The sequence below is a fragment of the Cuculus canorus genome, chromosome 5, assembly GCF_017976375.1.
Source record: "Cuculus canorus isolate bCucCan1 chromosome 5, bCucCan1.pri, whole genome shotgun sequence".
NCBI classification, from domain to species: Eukaryota; Metazoa; Chordata; class Aves; order Cuculiformes; family Cuculidae; genus Cuculus; species Cuculus canorus.
Genome location: NC_071405.1, coordinates 40,647,683 through 40,668,274, shown reverse-complemented (window position 1 = coordinate 40,668,274; position 20,592 = coordinate 40,647,683). Strand labels below are relative to the sequence as shown.

Below are 20,592 nucleotides of genomic sequence, written 5' to 3'. Positions count from 1 at the left end.
GGGGTGCCTCTTGCACTGATGTAAGAACTCAATATCTCGGCTGTGGAGCAGAAACGTCACTCGCGAAGTGTCCCGAGCCCTGGAAAATAACCCGAGGGCGACCGCGTTCCCGCGGGACGGCGACTCGCACAAATGCGCGTGGGATAAATAAATAGGCTGCTCCGCAAGCCATCTCGAGAGGCAACGGGCGGCCTTCCTCCGTGCGGAAGTGCCCCCGCGGCCGGGCGGAAGCGGCGTCGCCGCCGGAAGCGGTCGTGCGGGTGCTTCCTGCTTGTATGCGGGGGCCGGGCCGGGGCGCGGCGGCTGCGGGCGGGCGGCGCAGGGGCCGGCCGCCATGGCGGTCTCCGAGAGTCAGCTCAAGAAGATGCTCGCCAAGGTAACGGCCAGAGCCGCTTCTCCTCCCGGCCGAGGGGCTGCGGGCCGGGGCGCGGGGGCGGCGGGGCCTGGGCCTCCCCCAGCCTGGGCCCTGCGGCGGCGGCTCCGGGTCCCCGCTCCGGGACGGCGCTGGGAGGGTCCTGCAAGCTGCGAATTGGGCTCGTTTGGGAGGGGAAGCGCGCACCAAAACCCGCAGTGTTTCGTTGTTTGTCATCTTGCGGAACTCCAGTTCCGCGTTGGGATATTCCCGGTAAAAGCTGGATGGAAACCATTTGCCTCGCGGAGGCTGTCGTGCGTGGAGTGTGAGGTGGTCCGAGATCTTTCTTATCTGTAATAATTTACAGTTTCTACACGACAGTCTCACTCACGGGATCTCAAATAACTGGAACGTGTCCTATACAGAACAAGACATACGAGCTGCGGGGTGGGCTGTGCAGCATCATTTGCATTTGCTGTTTAAATGATGGTGGAAGGCGGGTTCGGCTTCACTGACTGAGGGGAGGGTGGGTTTTTGATACCTAAGTTTAAGTAAACGAGAAAATCTTGTGGAAGGTGAATCATTAAACACTGAATAATACAGAGCCACCAGCAGTTGTGCCACCCTTCAGGTGAAAACTGGGCTTTGTCCAGCAACTTGAAATGCCAACCACTGAGGTTGAATCCTTGGGGGCAATTACAGTTGTGGGGAGGGTTTTTTTTAAAAAAAAAACAAACAAAACCCAAAAAAACATTAAATGTGCACAATTCTAAAATGAAATGGGATAGGCGAAGATCTGATCGAAAGTGAAGAAATCTTATTAAAGGATCTTTTTACCTGCATGGAATCATAAGGAAGTAGTACCTAGATGTTGGTAAGTGAGAGCACGTATATATTTGTATACACCTGTCTTCCTTAAAGGACTTATTGCCATGCCATGGAAGAAACAGGATTTAAGCTGCTCTCATGCACCTGTCTTCCTTAAAGGACTTATTGCCATGCCATGGAAGAAACAGGATTTAAGCTGCTCTCATGTTCCATTTCCCCCACACTTGCCAATTTTATACCCCAAATGCCATCTGACTTTCTGTAGGTAATTTCAAAGTGCAGTGTACTGATGAAAAATGAAGTTACTATTTCACTACTTGATTTTTCAATAATAGTTCCACTTTCTGTTCTATAGAGAGAAGCCTAGTGATATTTCCTATATTGAATAGTACAGTATGTGAGATAACAGAAGACTTGAGCCGCAGTTCAGGTAGACGTAAGCATTTAATTTAACTTCAGGTATTTACCTGCTATCTGAAAAGCTTCGTCTCTCTGTGATCTGTTTCCTGATATGTAAAATGAGGAGAATGTGTTTGCCATCTGAGAAGGGAGGACTGAAAAAAATGCTTAGAAATTAAGAACTAAAATTAGTCAGTTTTAGTTACCTTTGTAGAAATTAATAGGATATTATATTTTCCAAAGAGATTTTAATGTTTCTTGTAAATGCTCGACTGCTTACTGTGGGAACACAGGAGATGATTGTCTTGTAATGTTTTAATACTGCTTAGAGTGGAAAAGACCAATAAGCACAGAAGAGTATACTTTGTGTTTTAAATACTAAACAAGTTTAGAAAAGCCATCATTCTCATTAGGGAAAGCTTCATGTACACAGAACATCCGTCTGCTGTAGTTATTTGATTCTAAGTACTGAAATTAATAGCTGTTGCAGGGCTTAATTTTGCTTGTGGCAGCAGCTGGAATCATACAAGCTTAGCTCTACTAAATAAGTAATTATTCATCACACAGTGTAAAAACTGTTTGCAGCAGTAGTCTTTTTCTTAGTTTAAGAGACATATGAAATTATTTTTTGTAACTTTCAGGTGTTGGACCTAATTTTAGAAAGCACCCCAGATAACTAAATCTAGGTTTTATCAACGCTATCAGCCATTTCCAGTATGTCTGCTGCGCAGGCAGATGTTGTTTTATCTATTCCTTGACTAAACTGACTTGGGACTCAGTTAAATCCTGACTCTGAACACTTGTGCTTGTTAGGAGCTTCTGTTCGTGGAAGCCAATTCTTTTTTTAATAGTCATTGTGTCAATCTTCTTAAGTCTGTATCCTGTACCATAAGGTATATTCATATAAAAAGACTCTCTCTTTTTAAAGTAGCTAGTGACATGCTCCACTCACGCTGTAGTGACACAGTCTGCGAAGGGGGTACGCACTGCCAGGCTCTGGGTGGCCCAGCTGAAGTTTCACAGACCTCTGTCCCTGTGTTCTATCAATGCCTGTTACCTTTTTCTCGCTTCTGCTAGGTGTTGTTCCCTTCTGGAAGGGCTGCTTTTCTTTCCCACAGGCCAGCATTTTGCTGACTGACCATGTGGCTGGTTTGCCTTTGGTTGTTTCAGGGACATAAGTCCCAGCATCTTCCAAAGCACAAGTGCTTTTTGTAGGCTGAGGTGGCATTATGGTAACTGGCATGGTGTGTTTGTCTCTGCTCATTGAATAAGAGTTATCATGTCCAGGAGTATCATCCTTGTCAATCTCAGTAGATAACAGGAAGAATTAGTTTCTAAGCTTCACAACTCGTGAGTGTTTGTTGGAGCAGAGGTGACCTTTAGCTGTGGCATCACACTTCGCTCTTGGATGATGTCTGAATTAATTTGTTCAGGTGTTGTTAACGTCTGCACGCTTTGGGTGTTGGACATTTCATTGTGTTGGGCCCCTTGTGTTCCTACTGTAGTTGAATGAAAGGATGGTGTCTGTGTTCCTTAGGACGTCTGAAGACTGTGATTTTTATTTTAATTTTATTACAATAAAAACATTGTCAAGGGAAATTGTTAGCTTTCTTTTTAATGGTAGTTGTCAGGAGGAACGGCTGCAAAGTTAAAGAGCTTCACCAGGAGGTAAGCAAGCTCGCTGTTGCCCAGGAGCATCTCCTTTGTTGTCTGTGGATTATAGTTCTGAGACCGTTAAATTCTGTGGTAGGGTATCTATGTTTTACAGATTTTCTGTGCTGCAACTTATTCTGTGCTCCTGATGAAAAAAAGGGGATGAAACCACTATTATTATTGATAATATCATGCTTTGAAAGGTCTGCTTTCTTGTTGGTAAAACACATGAAAATACTGATCGATGATTGATAAATACAGTGCTTTGAAAAGTGCTGTGAAATATATCTTTTGTAGCAGGTTCAGGTGATGTTCAGATTTTAGATAGCTTTGCAACAGGAATGTTCAAAATGTTGTTATCTTTGTTGATGTATTTTTAAGATCCACATATATCTCTCAGATACTGTTGGTTATGATGGAATGTGAAAATGCAGTAGCTTTCCCCAAATCACTTGGTGTATGAACCCTTATTTAAGATTAAAAGCATCTTAACACCTTGTTAAAGTTTGGCAAATAATAGGTAGTGTTCAATTAAGTAGTATGGAGAAATAAATTATTATTCCAAAGTAAGAGTAGAGAAGAATGTTCATATATAAATGTAAACACTCATAAATGCAGTCTATTGGGTAAAATAACCCCAAATTAAATTACACTGAAAATTTAGTCTCTAAAGTCATTCTTTGTCTTTTGTTTTCCAGTATAAGTATAGAGACCTAACTATACAGGAGACGACCAGTGTTATTACTCAGTACAAGGACCTCAAACCTGTCATGGATTCATATGGTTAGTCTATGCATGAGACAATTTTTGTTACTGGATTATTAATGGTGTTAGATGCACTTGGTATTTTTTGTGGGGCAAAAGGAGGGTAAAACTAGAAAACATGATTGGAGTTTCTCTTCTTGATCTTTGACATCAGTACTGCCTTAGAAACCCAGTTCTTTTCTGAAATAACTTTTCTGTATTAATGAGTCTTGTATAACCTGCCAAGAAGGGTTGCATTTGTCACAGCTTAACTTTTAGTTAATCGCTCAATGATATCATATTAGTTAGTGTCCTGAAATTGCTGGTATTCAGCAGTGCTGTCACATATTTTTGGAGTTCTATTTAGAAAAAAATGGAAATCAGTAAACAAATAGTTAATTAAAATAATTATGGCAGTGCTTAAGAGTATGAAGAAAACATGGTCACTTATCTAGAAAATTGGTATGAGGGGGTTTGTAATGTAAATTAATGATGACAGTTGCTGTTTGTTAGCTATTTTAAAGGTTCTGACTGAATTGAAGTGTGTTAAATGAAGATGATATCTAGGGTCAGCTCCAGGGACTGAAGGAATGATTTCACAAGACAGAGGGAACCTGCACAGCTGCTGAGATCATCTATCTCCAGATCGCCTTTTTCGAACTGTCACCTGTGGAATTTCTTTATGACCTAATTTATAAAGTCTCTGATGATGTATTAGTCATATAGTCTTCCATTTTCTAAATCTGGATTAAGAAGTATTAGGGTACATGGACAGATAAAAGATAAATTAGTCTTAACTTGAATATCTTCAAGCCAGCAGCTGTCACAGAAATGAAAATTCATTCAGTGACCGGAGAATCAAAAACAATAGTGAAAGGACTGTGATTAGAATGGCAAGTTTATGTAACAAGAGTGATCAGAACTTCATACAGCTTTCAGCTGTAGCAAGAAGCCCGTATGTGTTACCCTACACTTTCTAAGCAGCCTTGAAAAGACTAAGCATGGAACCACTTACAGATAATTCATACTTTTTGGAGCAGTGATATGAACAAGAAAATGGTCAAATTGCTGTTGAGATAATTTTCAAGTTTATATTAATAGCGAAAGATATACCCCCATTTAATTTCCAACATGTTCTACCTGCCTCTACAGAACATTAGCACCAAAAGAATTGTGTATGGTAATTTACATTTGAAGTATGACAAGAAACTTTAAGGGGAAATTAAGAAAATAAAAGCTTTCTTACCAGAAGTTGATTTATTCAGCCAAGAATAATCTGTTGAGTTGAAATAATGGGAAAATTAAATAGAGCAACTCAATAAATTGAGGTCAGGGTTCCTGCACAATTTGTTAATTTGTTAACTAAGATGTGGTGATGAGTCAAGTGTTAGGCATTTCTTCCTCTTCCGTGTATTATTTTTTGGTTAAATTGCCTTTACTGATTATGTAGTCCAGTAATTTTCAATGTTCTTGCTGACCTGTTTGGTGAAAGCATAAGGAATTCTTCGTAACGCTAAAATGCTAGTCTTGAAATTAAGTTTGATTTCAGATTATCTTTGCAGCAATTTGCGTGATTTGCAGTTTGTGTGTTTCCAGCATGTTTTTCTTGGCCTCTGAATGAGGAAACAGTTTTATTTGTAGTGAAGTTAGTTATGACAATAATTAGTTATTCATTTCTTAGAAATGTTATTCATTTATTAACTTGCCTGACTGTAAGACAATCATTTGCTAGTCCGTAAATGTGAAAAAGCAGAGCCTTTCAAGCTGAGTTTTATATATATGTAAGATCTGAAAACTTATGCTAATAAATAAATGGGTATAACCTGAATATAAGGTACCAAATATGTTTGTTATTTAAGGTACCAAATATGTTTGTTTTAAAAATACTGTTTATTCCCTTTCAGTTTTTAACGATGGCTCATCTAGGGAGTTGATGAGCCTCAGTGGAACCATTCCTGTGCCTTACAGAGGTATGCATCTGTCGTTATTATCATCAACACTGTTATTTTCCCAAATTACATGAAAGAGTATTTCAGTTTGTCCTGGTTCAACTTCAGTACTTCAGTGATGGCAGTTTTCTTGAAATCCTTTACTTGTCTGAAGTATGTTTTGAAGAAATTGTTCCCTATTTCTGCTGTGGAGTAAAATTTAACGTTGAGTGTTGTTTCTTCACTCTTGGACAGCTCTGTAACATCTCTTTTCTTTCAGTACTGCATGTTTTTCAAGTTTTTCAGTTGAATGAGGTTGCAAACGGTTTATTGCTGCAGCTAATGATAATTCAGATTAGGGACTAGTAATATTGCATTGTAGAACAAATGAGATAATGTGCTAGTGGTAAATGATAATTATTAATCAAAGTTAAATAGCTCTGAAAAATGTTGAGTTCACAGCCGCCTCGTGAGCTCTTTATTGAATGTTATTAGTAGATTTTGGCTTCTGACTCTGTGAAGTGGGGTTTATTGAGTTTAGGGTTTTTTAATAAATCTGAATGCAAGAGAATAGTTGGAGAGTTGGAGTAACTTTTAAAATCTTTCAAAATATCTTTTCTAGGTAACACATATAATATCCCAATTTGCTTGTGGCTGCTGGACACCTATCCTTTCAACCCCCCGATTTGTTTTGTTAAACCCACTAGCTCCATGACAATAAAAACTGGGAAGCATGTTGATGCAAATGGAAAGATATACCTTCCTTATCTTCATGAGTGGAAATATGTAAGTAGAGGGAACTTGAAATCCTTAAATTGCTCAGTTCTGAATTTCTTTAGATAGTTGTATAATTTTTAACAAAAACATAATCCTTGTTATTTGAGATCTGAAACTTTTTTTTTTTTTTCCCTTTTATTTTTAATGAAAACAACTTCTTATTATTGGTAATGTCTTAAAGTTCAGGATGTTGCATGCTGTTGCCTGGTTAGTTGCATCTTTAGTTACAGTTTGACTGATTAAGCAGCACCCTGTAGGCATCCTTCCCTGGCAGGACTCTGATGTGAAGATCTGTGAGATAAGAATATTTACAGAAGGGAAATATAAATTCTGTGAAACATCTCTGGGCTGAAATTAATCTCTGTGACTGAATTGGACTTGTATGAGCACTTGGATTTCTTTATTTAGACATTGCTGGAGCTTCAAGTATATGAATGCATTTGCTTTACCAATAAATAAAGGCATTGAGCAGCACAGGCCTCATAGAAGTTTTGATCAAAGCATGGACTTGTAAAGAAGATTAACTGTGCTGATGAGGTCAGAAGAACAGTACAAGGTGCATAGTTCTGTAAAAAGTGATTAACAGGAATAATTTATTGGGCATCGGTAGTAGTTAGTGCTTGCATGGTAATAGTGGGAAATGACCGACCAGATCAGGATGTAGGCCTTGCACAGGCAAGGGGATCATCTAAAATACAGGTGATACAGAATTCATTCAGTTTGAGAGACTGGTAAAAATATGTAAGTAGATTATAAAGCAAGAAAATTTGGAAGTAGGATATTTGATCTGGTGCTGCCTTCATGATACCTGTCCTTATATTGACAAAATAAAATCATGCTTGTATTAAATGCAGTTATAAACTGAGAAGCTGAGCTTAGCTATATTTAAAGGAGATTTGTGCAACTCCAGAGTGGGTTTGCATATTTTTTCCTCTCAAGAGCCATGTGCTGTATGAGATTGAACTGTCTGAAACCTTAGTGATCTGTACTGTTTTTCATGTTGGAGAGTGGATTTCAGTTTTAAAAAATTATTATAGTTCATCACTGTGCACTCATCTTTAGTCATTTGTTACCCTGCGGCTGACATGGAACCAAATAGTGCCCAATTTATTCTGAGTATAAACACTACTGCAGCTGTATTTTGCTGTGCTGTTTTGAATACCAGCTGGCTGGGTTTGGTATATTTAAAGGAATCCAGAAAGGAAGTTAAATATATGCACACACATATATAAAAATATTTTTAAAAATACAAATAAAAGGGTGGCTTTTGAGAAGCTGATGGATGGCACTGATTTGTTATTATAGTCAGTTAACTGTCTTTTAACAAAATCAACAACTTGTGATTTTCTTACCCTCACAGCCCCAGTCAGACTTGCTAGAGCTGATTCAGGTCATGATTGTTGTGTTTGGTGAGGAACCTCCAGTCTTTTCTCGGCCGACTGCTTCCTCAAGCTATCCACCATATCAGGCAACAGGTCCACCAACTAGTAAGTGGTCAAAGCTACTAATTTCTACAAAAACTCATGTTAATATTACAAAACATATTGTTGCTCTGCGTAGCTTGTCAACAAGTGATTTATTCTACTATAGGATGACTTTCTATATTGTTGGTAATTAATTCACCTGTGCTGTACTTGACCTTTTTGAACTATAGTGGAAGAATGTGTGTGTTTTTTTGACTTTTGTAATGGAGCGAAAAGTCAAGTTTTTATTTAAAAAAAAAACTAAAACACCCACGCACTCTAACCCTCTCAAAACAACCAGTAACCTGTCAACAGTGAGATAAATTTGAAAAGAGGTTATTCATGTAAGTTTCCTGCAGCTATTATTTTCTTAACCAAAGCATACTACATGTGTTTTTTATGCTCACGCTCCTGGGAGTTTTCTACTATTATATTTTAGTAATCACAGGCTGAATATGTAAAAAACTATGCCTTGTGATTTTTCATTCTTCTCTGTTGATTTGGTACTCTGACTTAGTACTCTTTCTTGCAAAACTTCTCAAGTCTTTTTAAACTTCTGAAGGCTGAAACGTTTTGAAGACTGGGGATAGGTGGGTTGGAGAAAAAGATGAAGTGGGAAACAGAAAATTGTAGAAATTTTTCCAAAAGGAGACCACATTGTGTGGGAAAATAAATCTCAAGGGAGTAGATCTACTTAAGCCACAGGCTGAGGCAGGAGGGTGTAGGTTAGCTGTAGGGTGTTTAATGATATTATAGTTCTACATTAATTTAATAGTAGATTAGCTGTATTTGGGACTATATATTTTTTCTGTATTTTTAAGGCCATATGTTTTCTATAGAAATGAAGCTTTAATCAGATCGTAGTGTTACCTCTGAAAAGCTTAAGTGCTATTCATTACATGTTTCCAGTGGAAACCATTTTGAACAAAGTCCTAGACTTTTATCACATGGGAAAAGGAGTAGCAGACTGTTAGGTATAGTTTGCTAAAGGTAAATGTTAGGGGCATTTTAGCTTATCCAGCGCTAACGTACCTGTAAAGAACACTAATTGATTCTGCTGTTCTGATTTTCCAAGAACACCAGGTGTCAGTACAGGTATAGTTTTAGTAGAGATTTATGACCTCTATTGGGCTTTAAAGAAGGACCATCAACTGAAGCACACTTAATTACTTTTGTAGTCCCTCCCTGCTAGTGTAGCTGAAGTAATCTTATTGGAAATTTTCAAGATTTTCACGTTGTTAATAGCTACTTAGTTTTACTAGTGTAGTCAGTTTGCTGTTATTTTACAGTCATTTAGGTTTGTGGGTTTTTTTCCAAGTTGTAGATACACTGTTTAAGAGAAAATTAAACCCCTCTTAAAAATGAATCATTTGAAAGCATTGAAAGATGAAAATAGCTCAGCTCTTAAAGCAAACCATTTGATGTTATATTCCAGTATTCCTAACATTACTAGAAACGTGGAATAAATATATTTAAAACATATTTTTTATAATAGAATTGTCAGATTTCCAAGAAGAAACTTAAAATTGCTAGGACTGTTAAACCCCTAGAAATTTATATATGCTGATAAAAATTTTTCAAACTACAACTTCTAAATGACACAAATTACTGGATATGAACACGATTGGATTGTTAAACAGCTAATCAGTTGTTAGGAAGTCTAGCTACGCTGAAGGTACTTAAATTATACGCTCATTTAGCGAGTAGTGAACAATGACTACATTGGAAAAGTTATTTTCTTTTTTCAGCTATTGTATAAAAAAAAGGAGACAGCTCTTCCAGTATGTCACCTTTATTAACATACCATTATTTTGACTTCCCTAGCTGCAGGTACTTATTCTTGCATATCCATGTTTTGTTTAGCACAAATGCTCATTGTGTATTTTTACATTTATATCATTTTTTATCCATGCAGTGGTTAGGTTAAAGTGATGGTGAAAAAAAAAAAAAATCCAGGGAAAAGTTGTAGCCAGTTGTTCTGAGCTGTGTAATCGTCTTCAAATGCAGTTCTCATACTCTCCCTCCAAACACAGTACTCTTGAATATATTTGAACCTAAGCTAAGTAGAGGTAGAATCTTCAGAAATGGAAAAAAATTGCCTTTGTTTTCTGAAAATGAGCTTGGATACAGAAAGGAAATTCTAACTGGTCAGTACATGGTGGGAGGGGCCACTGCGGTTTAGTTCTTTCCATGTTTTGAGCGGGAAGCAGCTGCCTTGGACAATTGGCACAGAAGTAGCTCACAGCAAACATCTGCAAGCATCCCTCTTGCCAAGCTACACAAGCGCAGCATGGGAGGTGACTGGCAGTGTTGTGAGAAGTAGTGATGTTACAGAAGATGCAGGATACATGTTACTGAGGGGTTGTGGCTCTGGAACGACTTCTTACTCTTGTTGTGTTGTAGTGTATTCATTGTTCAGTAATGTTTTGAAAAGCATGTAACTGCAGCGTAACTACATCTTGCTAGTGAGATCTTAATACATATTAAACTTCTGAAAAGTAAAAATACACAGAATCATTTTTTTATTTAGCTTCTTATGTGCCGGGCATTCCAGGGGGAATATCTAGCTATCCAGCAGGAAGCACTCCAAACCCAAGGTAAGAACTCCTTTAAACAATCATTATTTACATAACAGACTGTTTCCCTGAATTGTATCTCATCTTAGTTATATTTTCTTACGGTGTATTTGTTGTATAGTTATTGTGTTAGCAGGTTTTTCTTACAGCGAGGGCTGAGTTCTTGTCAATAACCAGAGGAAAGTTTGAGAAGAGTTTAGCTTTCTTAGTGTTGCTTGCTTCAAATACAGTATAATTGGGTAATAAATATATTTTGAAAATTATTACTTAACTCCCAGGTGTTATTTTGCTTCACTCGTGTACCAGATGAGTTTTTATAAGGCTGTATGTTTACCTCATATAGGAAATAAGTTGGTTTTTTTTTTTCTTTTTTGTTAGCATTGCTAGTGTTGTTTGAGATAATTAGCAAATCAAAACATAAAAATAATTGCTGGATTAATACAAACTTTGACTCCAGCATAAATGGGGACTTCATTCAGAGTGCTCTAAGAGAATCTGAAGGACACAAAATTGTTTCGAAAACTTTTTATTAGTACAAACCAAGACTCTTTCTTTGAGTATATTTTATAGTAGTTTGGAGTGCAGCTTTTCCAGAAGACTTGCAGTTGTCTTAGTAAATGGTAGGGTGCTGATTGCTGCCTCTTAGTGTGTACCGACATTTTTTTCACGTTATACTTAATTCTTTTTATTATTAATATTCTTATGTCCCGATTTTGTGTTAGGAGCATATGAGGACTTGCTGTAGTATATAACAGTTTATTTTAAAAAAATAAATTAATTAAAAGCCTGTAAGCATTAGGAAGGTCGGGTGTTATGTTTTAAGAAGTGAAAAATGGGGATTTTGATAAATGCTTATGGCAAGTTTTTTCTTCCTAAATGCCTTTATTTAAAGTGCTCTTAATGTTAGCACAAAAAACGAATTATAGGACAACTATTTTAAAAATAATATTACTTATGAATGAACAGAAATGTTTTAAGAACAATTGAATTTGCAGTTATCTGGAGAGGACAGAGTATGCTTATTTTAGATTTTACATATTTTCTTGGACCAGTTTGTTTACAGCCATAGGCAGCTGTTTGTCAGTCTAGTATCAACTATTTGACTCCTTGTTTCAGTTGATAGTAAATGTATTTCAGAAAGGTATTGTAGACTATCATGTTATGTGTCATTTCACAATTGTTTCGGTGAACAAATGAAAACTGTTGCTCCACTTCATCCATCAGAGCAGGGCTGAGAATTTCTGGAGGAATTTCATCTTGCAACCATATCTTGCACAACATTTTTAGGTTTACATAAAAGTTCAGCAGTCATCTTGTTAACCATTCTCATAATAAAATTATTACATTGAAATCACGGTTTGTGAGTTTGTAGCTAGAATAATTTATTTTGAATACTTCTGGGGTTTCTAATGGCAAATTAGATTATGACAAATTGCATGGCAAGATTAAGAGATTGAAGAGAATTTGGAATGATCCAAATGCTTGACCAGGCAATAATTAGGTAGGGTTTCAGATAAAATGCTATCTCCTTAAATGTTACTAGAAATATACATTGTGAAATATGTGAAAGTGAGCGCTGAAGGAGAAAAAGTATAACTTGGCTTGCAATTTAAACATTTTATTATGTAAACAAATGTTTAACATTATGACATAAAGATAATATATGTGGATGATCCTTTATGAATAGTTATGTAACGTTAGTGTATCTTTCTTTGTCAAAGCAACTACCCAAACTATCCTTATCCGGGTGGTGTTCCATTTCCAGCAACCACGAGTGTTCCATACTACCCTTCTCAGCCTCCTGTGACTACTGTTGGTGAGTAGCTTTCAAAGGATTTCTTTGAGGTGAAGCTTCCCTCTGTAACTGAATATGTAAAGAAGGAAGATGGAAAAATTGAATATATTGTTCGTAATCTGACCTTCCAAAGCACTAATTGGTACTGATTGCATTGTTGGTACTCTGTGAATATTTTTTAAGAAAACTATGTGTTCGGAGATTTTATACAAGGCTTATTTTAACAGTAATGTAGGTTTTGTCTCGCCCTTTAATTTTAGATGATTTTTGATTGCTTTGCTCTGTTCTCTGTTTTGGTTTATAAAAATGCTTTTGTCCTCATTTAATCACTTACAATACTGAATTTATTTATTCTTTGCTTTCTTTACTCCAAAAGTAGTAGCTGTCTAAAAGCAGAGGTTTCCAATGCAATTGGAATGAGCTTTATTTCTTCTTATTCACTGCCACTTTTTAATAGTCCCTGCTTTTTGCTTACTTCTTTTTTCCCTCCAGCAGCAAGATCTAGGATATTAATGTGTATCTCTTTCCAGTCTGCTGCTCTGTGGCCCTGTGCCGGCAAAATACACTAGCTTGCTTTCTGCTCTGCACCTCACTTTTAGTGGATGTGTAGGAAATTGGGAACCAATGATAAAGGTTATCTACTTAAGTAGGAGATTGGGGCAGTAACTTTCCAATTGAAGGATAGTCTGTTTGGACCGATTATATAGTAAGTATGTAGACTCGTTAGTGACCTTGTTTAGAGTATGAATAATTTATAGACTCTTGCACTGTAATTTAAAAGTGCATTCATACGTTCTTCATTTAATGTGTGAACTCTCAATTATTTGTTCACATCCTTTCCTCCAGAACTGTGTGTGTTTGGAAATTTTCCTTCACACAGATGTGGACAAAGTGACTTCACAGCCTGGCAAAGGTAGATAGATGCTTCTACTTTACTCTTCAAATATTTGAGGGGTTGTCTTGTTGTTAGAGAATTTGGAAAAAAACAGAAGTTGTGTTCTTCTTGTGTCAGATCCAATCCTTTGTGGCCACATTGTTTCAGCCTCCTGAATTAGAAAAGTGTTTTCTGAGAGTTGTTGGCGTTCCCAGTGGTCACCTGCACTCTGAGGTGTCGTGTGTCTGCTATGCCCACTGCAAGAAAGCCGCTGTCTTACTTAAGTAGCTCAGGCAGTTCTCAGTGTTGGGGGCTGTAGTTGGGTCCTTAAGATTTGATGGTCTCCCCTGACTCTCGTGGCAGCTCCCTTTCTAGGCAGCATCACTTTTCTGCAGTGTCTTTCTCCAAAAGGTGCAGTTTGTCTTTTATGTAGTGGAGAATTAATTTAAAATATAGATATGTCCTATTTTGTTTCTTCTCCTCATTTTCATCCACAGTAAAGATGAAGCAGGTGGTATGTCTACCAAATATCATAGAAGGCTCTTCAAGCCCTGAGTTAGATCATCTGATACCATGTTGTCGTGCTAGATTTTGTAGTGGCCATTCAACATTGGACTGATTTGATGTGGCGAGGTGTGGGGAAATAAAAAATTTGGAGGGAAATGAGAACCTCAAGTTTTTCCTAAAGCCACCTATCCAGGTGGCTTTTGGGTATTAAAAATGTGATACTAAGAACAGTTTCAGCATGAGAGACAGGTGCTGCAGCAGGGTGCTCCCAGCAAAAAGAATGCAATTGCCATGGAAGAAGCCTGTTCTGGATGTTGTGCTTCACTGAAGTGGAGTTCCAAGGTGCTGTTACAGTGGCACAGCCAGGCTCCACTATCAACTCTGGGCATTATGTGCATGGATCCGCAAAGGTAACTGCATAGTTCCTCTTGAGAAAGATGGATTAAAGCTGATGCCTCAGCAACCAGGGTACAAACTTGTATTTTAGCTGAACTTGTTGTTATAATGCAAGAACAAACCTCCATCCCAAAGGCTACCTGCCTCTGAGGCAATCTACTCCTACTGGGCAAGCGCACGGAATTTATGTTGCTAAACCTTTAAATGCAAAGCGAGAGGGTTTTTGCACCAATTAGGAGTGAAAGAATCCATGACTGAAATCACCCAAATTCAGCCCAAAGGTACAACAACATTCTAAAATGTAACACAGCATGGAAGCTTTTCGGGATCAGTTGACAAATGGGACCCTGTCTACCTCCTAGTCAGGATTCCATTGGGTAGGACTTGTGCATTATGCAAACTAGGTGCTAACATCATGTTAGCTGTTAGCGTCTATTTGTACTTGGGATGTAACTGCATATCATTTCTATCTATACTTGGGTTCTTAACTGTATGTAGCTTAAGATGTACTTTTGCAGCCAGTGTCTTATCACCAACTACCATCAAACCCTTATCCTGTCATAAGTTCATATAATAAAATTTATTTGTGTGCATGTATAAAAGTTTCCCGAAACTAATCTTTCAACACAATCCTGGCAGACTGGACAAATTGCAAAGGGCACAAGGTGGTCCCGATTCTATATGGGATTTTCCCTGCATCATTACCAGTGTGGTATAAGGGATCTGCCCCTGTGATGCTATTAGTGCAATCATGGCAGGCTGGACAAATGGTAAAGGGCCCAAGGCAGTCCCTGTCACGTAAGGAATTTGTCTCTGTGATGCTGACAGTGCAAACCTAATAGGCTGGTCAGATTGTAAAGAGCCTGAGGAGCACCTCTGTGGTCCCTCGCTCTACTGAAATGTGGTGGTAGGTGAAAGTCATCCACTTGTTATACATGGTTTATCCCTTGTGCCAAATGAAATGCAAACACCTCTCTTTAATCACCCACTGTATTTACAGGAGGTTTGGGGTTTTTACAGTGCTGTATAATTTCTTTCTTTCAACTGCAAGTGTTTATTTCCTATACAGATTGTTTGATTATGGCTTATTGTGATAGTTTATTTAGAAGCATACCGGGTGCTATGACTTTAGAGTTTTGCGTGGGTTGTGGTGGGTTGTTTCCTATAGTGAGCTTAGTTTAAATTGAATGAAAATGTGCACTTGGAGCAGCTTAAGATTTTAATAATAACTGGTTTTACAAATAGTTCTTAAGGCTTTCTCTTCAATGATCTGCCATTAATTGCCTCTCTGATGCAGTCACTGATTTGATGGTTCTGTAAGGTCACTTCTGAAACCAGACTCTTGCCTGGTAAAGGTTAAGGGTTTCAGTGCTCTGTGGATTTACTGGCTACATGCCATAAAATCTTCCCAAGCTGGGCTAATTATGGAAGTGACAGAAGATGCTAAGGGTTCATGCTCTTTAAGAAGATACATAAAATCTGATTGAGCTGTATTAAAATGATCCTTTACATGTTCAAAGATCTCTTTCCTATCTCTTGGCACTTCCATGTGAATTTTTACTGTGTTGGGTATATTATGATTATTTTTTTTCCTACCCTGTGTTACTGTTGAAGTGAGCCTTTTATAAAATCTCCCAGAGGGAGAGACATCTGGAGAAAAAAAATGTATGATGGATGGCTGGTTCTGACTTTATACGAGAGAATAATTCATTATGTAAAGTAAACAGTAATTGAAATCATGCTGATGTTATTCTTAAAGTGAAATCAGACATTTTTGGTTGGATTTGGAACATATTTATTTACAGTTGTCTGTCTTGAACAAGAAGTCCTCAACAGTGAATAAATTCATTGTCTCAGATACCCTGACTGATTTGGTTTAAGTTTTTCTTCTCCGTGGAAGAAGTATTCTGTTCTCCTTTCTATAAGAAACAGCAACAATCAGTTTCTGGATTTGTGTGCATGGTGCTGTTTGACAGCTTCTATTGCTGATTCTAATAGATAGTTAACCAAATGTTGAAAATTGTCTTGTTGACTTGCAACAGGGTGAATTGCTTAAGCCAGAACTGTAAATCAGATCAAGTGTTGGAACAGTTATATTTTTGGAAGACTCTCTGTATTAGTTGATTAATAATTCAATCTCTTTTAAAAATAAGCTAATAACTATTTTAAAAAATATATATTCTGGTGCATTAGTAATTATCAAAATTTGATGTTTCCTTGATTTTATAAGAATTTGGTGGATCAGTAGGCATGATGTGCATCTTCCCACAGTTCTTCTCGTGTCATTTGCATAGCTCTACTTTTCCAGATACCTGTCTTGGTGTAGGTTTTGTGGACACAAATAGAGTGAAAGGTATAGGGAAGAGATAGGAATTTATGCAGCCTTGTTCTGTTAGCAGCACAAGGCAGAAAAATCCTCTGGATGTTTTTAGGATTCTGAGGTGTGCGGTCTTGTCAACAACAGTTTGCTTTTGTTAGTGTAACAGTACCAACACACACTCCAAATACCCTTTTTTTTTTTTAATTATGATGAGACCTTAATAGAAAAATGTTAAATTTTCCATTCAGATGCTTGTTTCTAAAGGCACGGGTTAGATTTTTAAACTGTGTGATACTCTGCTTATGCCAAGAACACTGTAAAGTTGAAATTTCACTGGACAGCCCACCCTTTTCCTGAGTAACTAGTAAAATCATTGTAATCTTATTTCTGGCTAATAGTAATTTAATCATTGAATACTATCAATGACATATTCAAAAATCTATTTATCACTGTTGATCTTAATGTAATTTGCTCTAATAAATCTACTTGTGTACATCTTGATGTGTTCTATCTCACTGTTATCTCTTCACTGCTTCTGAAAATTATTATGGAAAACAGTTTATTTTACTGTCTCTTATTGCTGAAGTATATACAGCAAGGTAGCCACTTATTTTTCAAACTGGCTTTATACTGAAGCCAGCACAGAACAGAGTTAATTTCATGCTTGTGATTTTTTTTTTTTTTTTTTTTTTTTTGTGCAGGACCCAGTAGAGATGGATCTATAAGTGAGGATACCATTCGAGCTTCCCTTATTTCGGCAGTCAGTGATAAACTGAGATGGCGGATGAAAGAAGAAATGGATCGTGCACAAGCTGAACTCAATGCCTTGAAACGAACAGAAGAGGACCTGAAGAAAGGACACCAGAAACTGGAAGAGATGGTAACTCGCCTGGATCAAGAAGTGGTAAGCTGAGATGAACCAGTGCTCTGTATCTGAGCATTCCTAGCAGCAAACAGAAGCGTGTAATTTTCATTATTAAGCATGATAGAAATATCAAAGCTTCCAGTGCCTGGCTTTTTAAATATATATTCTCTTTCCAAACTGGAGTGCATGTGCTCAGTCTGAAGCAAGTCAGAAATAGCAGTGACTGTAAGATGCATTGTCCTCACAACTGTCAGTGTTCAGTAGCAGAGGAACAGTGTTATTTTCCCCATCCTCCCTCTGAAAGATGTCAGTGGTGTGAGATGATTTCATAATCATGCCTCAATTTCTGGATGATAATGTCTAACAGCAGCACTGGAGAACATTTCAGTGTCTTAGTACAGAGACACTGATTTTAGTTACAGCCTCCTTGTATAACCTGCAGGCTTTTCCTTTCCCAGCCAGCATGTTTTGTTTCCTGTCAATACATTTAAGTGCTTGTTTGATCCATGCTCAGCAAACTTGTATAGGAACTTACTCCAAAAGACACATTTCCAAAGAAAATAATTATTTTGGGTTTGCTTTTATTATCTTTAGGTAGTTTAAATAGTTATTTTTCCTTACGTAGTGCCTTCAAAATACTTAAACTGTTGGCATGCCTTCTCTACAGTTATAAATTGGTAATGGATTGGCATTATCTGTAACAGCCTTTACTTATTTTTAAATGAAGGACTTTGAAATCTGTAGATTGGTAGCTTTCTCTTTTGTAAAAATAATAGATGAGTAGAGAAGGAAAGAATCAAACTGGCATGTCTAAAAATCTTTCATATTGATAATTGTATCACTAAAAGACATTCATTTCTTGAGAGCTAAGAAATAAACATCTTCACTGTTTATAGGCTGAAGTTGACAAGAACATTGAACTTCTCAAGAAGAAGGATGAGGAGCTCAGTTCTGCCTTAGAGAAAATGGAAAGTCAGTCAGAAAATAATGACATAGATGAAGTTATTATTCCTACAGCACCACTTTACAAGCAGATCCTGAACTTATATGCCGAGGAAAATGCGATTGAAGACACCATCTTCTATCTTGGGGAAGCGCTGAGACGTGGAGTGATAGATCTGGATGTCTTTTTAAAGGTAAGTTTCTTGGGATGTTTTTATGATGCATTATAAAAGTGTTTAAAAACTTCTGTTCAGCTTGTGAATGTTAGTGATTTCCTCACCAAAGAGGATCCTGTAAGAACATAAATACTTATGTGTGGAAACATAAATTTTAAAAGAGGCATTTCAGAATTAAGATAAAAGACCAATTTTAAAAGCTTTATAAATACAAAGTCATTTATCATTAGATGGGTGCAACAGTGTCAACATAAGCTTTCTATTGGGCTTGCATGCTGATTCTGGAGAAATTAAGTTTAAGGGTGATTGAACTCTTGAGACAGCTTTTCACTTGCAGTTGATGGATGCCTCTGCTGAAGCAGGCAATGAAGTGTTAAAATCATAAGGGAAAAAAAAAAACCCAAACCTGAAAAAGCCAGCTATTTTTGCATCTCCGGCTGGGGCCTTCTTAGGCAATATGTTCCCTTTCTTTGCTGTCCTTGCTGCTGAGAGTTTTCATAATGTCTGATCTAATACCTTTTATTTTGAACTTAAGTGCATAGTGATGGCAGATGAAACAAAAACAGATATGTTGTTGTCTTGAACTTTTAAAGGTGGAATAAAACTACACAAAATGTATTTATCAGAGTAACTAATGTTGCCATCAGATCTGGAAAGGTAACTGTGCAAAGTGTTAATAGTCTGTACTGGGGCCACTGGGTAACAAGAGCTACCAGTCCCTCCTTTTCCTAACACTCGGGGTTCCCCTCAGGTAACCACATAAACTTTACTTTTAACATCCAGTGTACGATGCAGTACACAGATATATTACTTACTTCTTATGTAGCTTGCTTTGATAAGAATATGTGCAGTGATAATAATTAAAATCACAAAAAATATACTATGGTTATTGAATTTGGTAGCCATCTGCAAGTAATTTTAAGCCAAGAAAATGCCCTTTAATAGACTAACACATACAGTGTTCATGAAAAACTAACATCCTGTTTGGGTTATGGAATGTGTCGTGCTTTGAAAATTTATATTGCGATATAATTAAGATTATATCAAAGCTTTCCCAGTAGCCTGTTCTTATTCTTTCTTTCTGCAGCATGTACGTCTTCTGTCTCGCAAGCAGTTCCAGCTGAGGGCGTTAATGCAGAAAGCAAGGAAGACTGCTGGACTCAGTGATCTCTACTAAATTCTGAAGACTAACTGGGAAGTTAGATTTCCTTAAGAAGCAGCCATTTTCTTGATATTTCTCTTAATCAGTAGGTGCCCAGAATAAGTTATTACATCATTCAAGTGTAAGATATTTTGAATCAATAATATATTTTCTTTTTGGTAAAGACTAGCTTTTATTAATGCACTTTCTATCTCCTGTAATCTTTGTGCTGGTGGACTTAACGCTGAATAAAACTTGTTGCATATTTTCTTCCTCTACAGAATTGTGTACGATGCGCTTTCTTTATAAACAGGCTTGGCTTATGCAGTGTCTGCTAAACCATACTTTCACTTTATTTCTGTTATTTGGAAGACACTTAAGTGTCTGAGACTGGAAAAATTCACGTTTCAGTGTAGTTAACCTTTGTTATGACCAGTGAAAGCTGAAAACTCAAAATGTCAAGTCTGTTGTTTGACCTAGCTGTTGACATCAAGGATTGTTTTCTTTGAGAGAGCTTAGTAACTGCTATATCGACTTGCCTATTCTACCCTGAGATCACAGTCATAGTGCAGTGTACCTTATGGTGCTTTAAGAGGCCTTGGTGTATATTACATTTTTCTACTAGAAGACGCTAGGGAAAAGAAGGCTGCTGCATTTGGTGTTACATTACCTGCCAAGCAGAAACTGCTATACAACAGAATACAACTCATGCCCCAAGAAGCATGAGTTCTGTCTGTGTTAGCTGGGACAGAGCTCATTCAGACCAGCCTAGTGGCTAAACACTGGGCTGTCTGCAAAAGAGGGTGTGTTGTGTAGAGAATCTTCCAGCCTGGAGATCTCACGGTGGTGCTCTTGT

General features: G+C 37.5%; 1 protein-coding gene across 2 annotated transcripts; it reads left to right on the top strand.

Moving 5' to 3' along the window:
- The first annotated feature begins 220 nt into the window (after positions 1-220).
- Positions 221-20,059, top strand: TSG101 (tumor susceptibility 101). 2 transcript variants are annotated; one of them, XM_054067234.1, is made up of 10 exons: positions 221-376; positions 3,931-4,015; positions 5,881-5,946; positions 6,527-6,690; positions 8,042-8,168; positions 10,699-10,741; positions 12,442-12,536; positions 17,314-17,516; positions 18,374-18,613; positions 19,683-20,059. In XM_054067234.1, the coding sequence occupies exons 1-10, from the start codon at positions 335-337 to the stop codon at positions 19,770-19,772; spliced, it is 1,155 nt and encodes a 384-aa protein (XP_053923209.1). In that variant the 5' UTR covers positions 221-334; the 3' UTR covers positions 19,773-20,059. The 2 variants fall into 2 exon arrangements, with proteins under 2 accessions (XP_053923209.1, XP_053923208.1); XM_054067233.1 differs by having other exon boundaries at positions 10,675-10,741.
- The last annotated feature ends 533 nt before the right edge of the window (positions 20,060-20,592 follow it).

Bases quoted from the DNA above. Each gene is read 5' to 3' on its own strand.
- TSG101 (XM_054067233.1), top strand. From the start codon at position 335: ATGGCGGTCTCCGAGAGTCAGCTCAAGAAGATGCTCGCCAAG. The intron at 10,742-12,441 runs GTAAGAACTCCT...TCTTTGTCAAAG, and splicing joins GGAAGCACTCCAAACCCAAG to CAACTACCCAAACTATCCTT. The intron at 12,537-17,313 runs GTGAGTAGCTTT...TTTTTTGTGCAG, and splicing joins GCCTCCTGTGACTACTGTTG to GACCCAGTAGAGATGGATCT.